This window comes from Crocuta crocuta, unplaced genomic scaffold, assembly GCF_008692635.1.
Source record: "Crocuta crocuta isolate KB4526 unplaced genomic scaffold, BGI_CrCroc_1.0 scaffold914, whole genome shotgun sequence".
NCBI classification, from domain to species: domain Eukaryota; kingdom Metazoa; phylum Chordata; class Mammalia; order Carnivora; family Hyaenidae; genus Crocuta; species Crocuta crocuta.
Genome location: NW_027532448.1, coordinates 455147 through 460038, shown reverse-complemented (window position 1 = coordinate 460038; position 4892 = coordinate 455147). Strand labels below are relative to the sequence as shown.

The following is a 4892-nucleotide window of genomic DNA, read 5'->3' as shown; positions in this document are numbered from 1 at the left end:
TCGCGACGATGCGCGCCTCTGCGTCTGGAAGGACGTGGTGCGTCTTTACCAACGAGACGCAAGGGGCGGGCGACCCCCGTAGCCACCGCCCGCTCCTCCCGGTAGCACCCTTGTGCGTACTCGCACGCCCCCTCGTGGCCCCTGGCCTTGAGGCTCATCCCTACGTCGCCCTCGGTCTAGCGTCATCCCGGATCAGCGCGTGCGCCCAACTCCCTGCCCTTCCCAGCGGCAGGCGAAGGGCGACGCCTTCAGGTAAAACTGAGGAGGTGCAGCAGGCGGACTCGGCGCAGGGCCAGCAGTGCCCGGGCAGTCAGAGCTCTTGGCCACCGCGGGCCGGTGCGATGGCGGAGGAGCAGAGGTGTGAGAGCCTGGGGTCCGAGCCTGGCCGGGAGGCGGCGGCGACTGCGGAACCTAAGGTGTCTTCATCCAAGTCCGCCGAAGTTGTCGAAAGGTCGCCGAAGCCCGAGGACTACAATAGCAAGTGCGTGTTCTGCCGGATCGCGGGGCAGCAGGAACCGGGCACGGAGCTCCTGCATTGCGAGGTGAGGTGCCAAGCGGACCGGGCGTGGGTGCGGGAGCCCCGGGTCGGAGGCCTAGCCGTGGCGGACCGCGGTGGAGTCGTGTCAGGTTCTCGGGAGGGAGGGAGGTCTCGCAGGTGGGGACCGGGTTTGGGGAGGCTGGGTGGCCTGGTGTACGTGACGGACTTGCTCCTTTCGGAGCGGGGACTGTCTCCAGCAGTATCATTGCTGTGTCTGCAGCAGTATCACACTGTAGTGATAACGCCGAGCACTTCGGCTTCTGTCTGCAGGTACGAGGTAGTTGGCAGAAAATAGCATTTGTGGTCTGTTTTTATTAGAGGGATCCCTCCGCCCTGTCCCCACCGCTGGTCTTTCTAGACACTGGTTTTAAATTCTGCACATTCTGATACTGCTACCGGGGAGCAAACTGGTAGGAAAGAGATCATGGTAATTGGGAAAAGATTCTTTGTTAGACTGGAATTAGGCTGAGGGGAGCAGGGCAGAGGTCCAACTATTTCTCAGTCGCCGCAGATTTCCAGTGCAGGGTCCAGTTCCCACAGGTGTTGACAGGTGTAGGAATGTATGCACATTTTCGGAGCACCAAGATTTTGCTCAGATACTTGAACACGGGTATCTGCTACCCGTTTTCTTCTCCCGGTTCTACTTGCCTTTAACGAATTAGCCTTTGGAGAGGATCAGCTTCAGTGATTCTGGGGTGTGTGTGTATGAGTGATCATTAATTCATTCGCTAAAAGTGAATTGGAATCAGTTCTAAGCACCTGGTGTTGGAGATTCATTGGCGAATAAGATAAAGGATAGTCGGTGTTCAGATCTTATAATCTAAAGGGTGGCATGAATACAGAGGAGACGCCCGTGACCGTGCCCAGTACTTGGTGAGGCAGTTTTACCGCCTGCAGTATTTTTTTAAATTTTAATTATTATTATTTTTATTTTTATTTTTTACCCCGCCAGCAACAGCCCCAATCTAGCTTTAGACAAGGTGGACAGTGTGTCAACCCAGAGTTGGGTCTGGCTCTGTGGGTGTTATGGAAGTGCAGTGGGACAAAGGGAAGAATTTATGGCTGGAAAAAGGCCTGAAGCGATAGACCTGGATTCGATGCTGAAGAGGGGAAGGAGTGAAGACAGGCAGCAGCTGACTGGGGGAAGGACTCAGTACATCAGTTGTCTGTCAAGTAGGCCTCTGTTGAGCTGATCCATAAAGTCAGGAGGGACCACTCAGCTCTCCTTCATTCACTCCTTATTTTACTAAGTTTAAAAAGGCTAGCAAGAGGTAAAGTGAGTTTTCTAACTTCACAGAATTCAGTATTGCTTAGATTCCTAGAAACCGCTTTTAAGTTTTGCACACTGCAGTACCAATGTTGAGGAAAATGAGTAGATAATGGATACTAGTAGTGTAAAATGTGTGTCTAAAAATAGTTATGGAGGGGAGTGGGGTGGCCCAAACTTGTATCACAGTTGGTTTTTTCTTGTTTTTTTTCCTGGCCAAAGGTTAGGTTGTTTTGCTTTGTGAAGAACATTTGCAGAGTGAATTATGTGAAGAGCCTGGGACATTTTTGTAGAGGAAATTAGACAAATGAATACTTACTAATTTATACCCTATCCAGGGGGCACAGGGAGAATGTATACAGAGTCCATACAATACGGAACATACGCAAGATGCACATGCTTGTACAGCAGTCTCAAAAAGGCACTGATCTTTTTACAATTGAATCTAGAATTGTTTGATATATAAGAGCTCATTAAAGGTTAAAGATTTATCTTTTTAAAAAGAGAACCTCATTTTTAGCCTGTGTATTTTGTATCATACATATTATTTTCTTATACTAATTCATATAAGTTTGTTTTTAGAAATAAATGTTTAGAAACTATTGGGTTTATATAAAGTAGAGTAGACATATAATTAAGTACAAAGGAAAACATTTGATTTGGAATCATTGGGAAGGTACTATCATCATGTGCGGGTTAGCCTGGGAAACCTTTCTGGCAAAAGCTAGAGAAGGTTCCTCACTCCAGAAGCATCCGTGTAATGTTTTCCTGTTGTATATTGCAGAGTTGAGACTAAGCAAATACTAGACCATGTATTCTCAGTGGGAGAGATCTCACTCCTGAGGGGATAAACATTGGTTTTTGCGGGGGGCAGTGTCTTACTTCATTCTGTATGAGGCAAAGATAAACATAGTGGACACAAATGGACAGAGTATATCTGCAGTATTAAAATATCATGACAGTGGAATTGGGGGGGGGAATGAAGAATGTCTTTTGAGGGGTGCCTGAGTGGCTCAGTCGGTTAAGCGTCTGACTTCGGCTCAGGTTATGATCTCACAGCTTGTGAGTTCAAGCCCTGCATGGGGCTCTATGGTGACAGCTCGGAGCCTGGAGCCTGCTTCAGATTCTGTCTCCCTCTCCCTACCCTTCCCCTGCTCACGTTCTGTCTGTCTGTCTCTCTCAGAGGTTGCGAAACACAAGGCGAGGTGTTTGTTTTCACCTTGCTCAAGACCACACTGAGGAAATACTAGTTTGACTTGGATGTCCTCCCCCTTCTTAACTCAAACCTCAGATGGCATGGCACTGAAATCTTCTTTCAAATGTTATTTTTTCTTAATTTGCTTTAGATATTAGCCAGGGGTCAGTTGCAGAAAGAAAAACTAGTTATTTAAAGCAGAAATGGATTTAATATAGGGAATTAGTTGCTAAAAAGGCATTGCCAGGGCTGAAAGAACAGGATCTAGAGAAGCCTTCAAGAATGACATCCAGGGGCCCCTGGGTGGCTCGGTTGGTTGAGACTTTGGCTCAGGTCATGATCTCATGGTTCCTGAGTTACAGCCCCCTGTCAGGGTCTGTGCTAACAGCTCAGAGCCTGGAGCCTGCTTTGGATTCTGTCTCCGTCTCTTTCTACTCCTCCCCAGCTCACACTGCTTCTTTCTCTGTCTCAAAAATAAACAAACATTAAAAAAAAAAAAAAAAGAATGACTTCCAGAACAGCACTTGTAGAACTGGCAGCCTGAGGAGCTGTTTCCTGTGCCACAGTCAGGAAGGTAGGAGGTAGGTGACTGCCACTGGAGCTGAGACTTCAGGAAGAGGTCTCTTGAGGTGTGGCCCAGAGGGGAGGAAGCCATGTGACTGCTCCCCTGTTGAGCGGTGACTCCTGTGAGAGCACGAGATGGGGAGTTTGGGTTGGATTCTGCTTCGCTGTGCACGGCTGTTCCGCCTCTTGCGGGATGTTTCACATTTCTGACCTCCGGACAACACAGGCCAGTAGCACCTACACATTTCTACCCTCCTTGAGCAGCAACATGGCTGCAGAGCTCTGCTGCACCCGCTGGCTGCACACCAGTAGGCCCTGGCGTCCAAACAAGGGCTGCCTCCTGTGTGTCTCTTGACTCCCAGGAAGCTGTTGACGAGACTTTGGAATGGGAGGGGAAAGGAAGAAAAAGGAAACTGGGTAGCCCTACAGCTGACCAGCTCGCCAGCCGGAACTAGCAGAAGCAGCAGAAAGGTGGCTTTGCCTCAGGTTAGCTCGTCAAAGCACCTAGGTCTGAAGTACATCTAATGGGCAGGATCTGAATTCCGTCTGGGGATTTTGGCTTTTTCAAATGTCTGTAGTACTAAAGACACAGAAGTATCTGGAATGGAGGTTGAGTACCCATCTACCCTGTTCACCGCAGTTTATTTGTTATGTGTGAGTGGATGCTTAGCCCACATGTGTAGACTCAGTGGTATATTGAAGTCCAGAGACACTAGCTGTTTGTCTAATCTGTACATGCTCAAAAGTGGTAAAAATTTATGTTCTTGCCTGGGGCAGGTGCAAAAAGCTTATTATTTGTAAATATGAAGGACAGGCATAGCATATAGGATATAAACAGATGTCCAAATGGCTGTGGTTCTAAAATATCAGAGGAGGTGGGTGGCAATTAGAAAAAGAAATCTAAGAAGTTTCCTTAGGGGGATGATAATGAAAACAGGCAGAGAAACGCTGTTAAAATCAAACAGTGACCAAAATTCCAACCTCAGGTGTTTTGCAAGACAGACTGAAAGATCATGGAAAGTCTATCTCTCACTGGAAAAGTATGTAAAAACCATAATGATACCATTTAACATTTTTTTATAAATGTTTATTTACTTGAAACAGAGAGCAGATAGGGAAGGGGCAGAGACAGAGGGGACAAAGGATCCAAAGCGGGCTCTGCTTTGACAGCAGTGAGCCTGACGTGAGGATAGAATTCAAGAACCGCGAGATCATGACCTGGGCTAAAATCTGACGCTCAACTCCCTGAGCCTCTCAAGTGCCCCAACACCATTTTCTCCTTCCTTCCTTCCTTCCTTCCTTCCTTCCTTCCTTCCTTCCTTCCTTCC

At 47.9% G+C, this 4892-nt stretch overlaps 1 protein-coding gene across 1 annotated transcript in view; it reads left to right on the top strand.

Moving 5' to 3' along the window:
• The first annotated feature begins 257 nt into the window (after positions 1–257).
• Positions 258–4892, top strand: part of HINT3 (histidine triad nucleotide binding protein 3) — a 20384-nt gene continuing 15749 nt past the window's right edge. The window contains exon 1 of the mRNA XM_077779413.1: positions 258–542. Within this exon, the coding sequence (XP_077635539.1) occupies positions 342–542 (201 nt within the window). The 5' untranslated portion in view covers positions 258–341. The remainder of the gene's footprint in view (positions 543–4892) is intronic.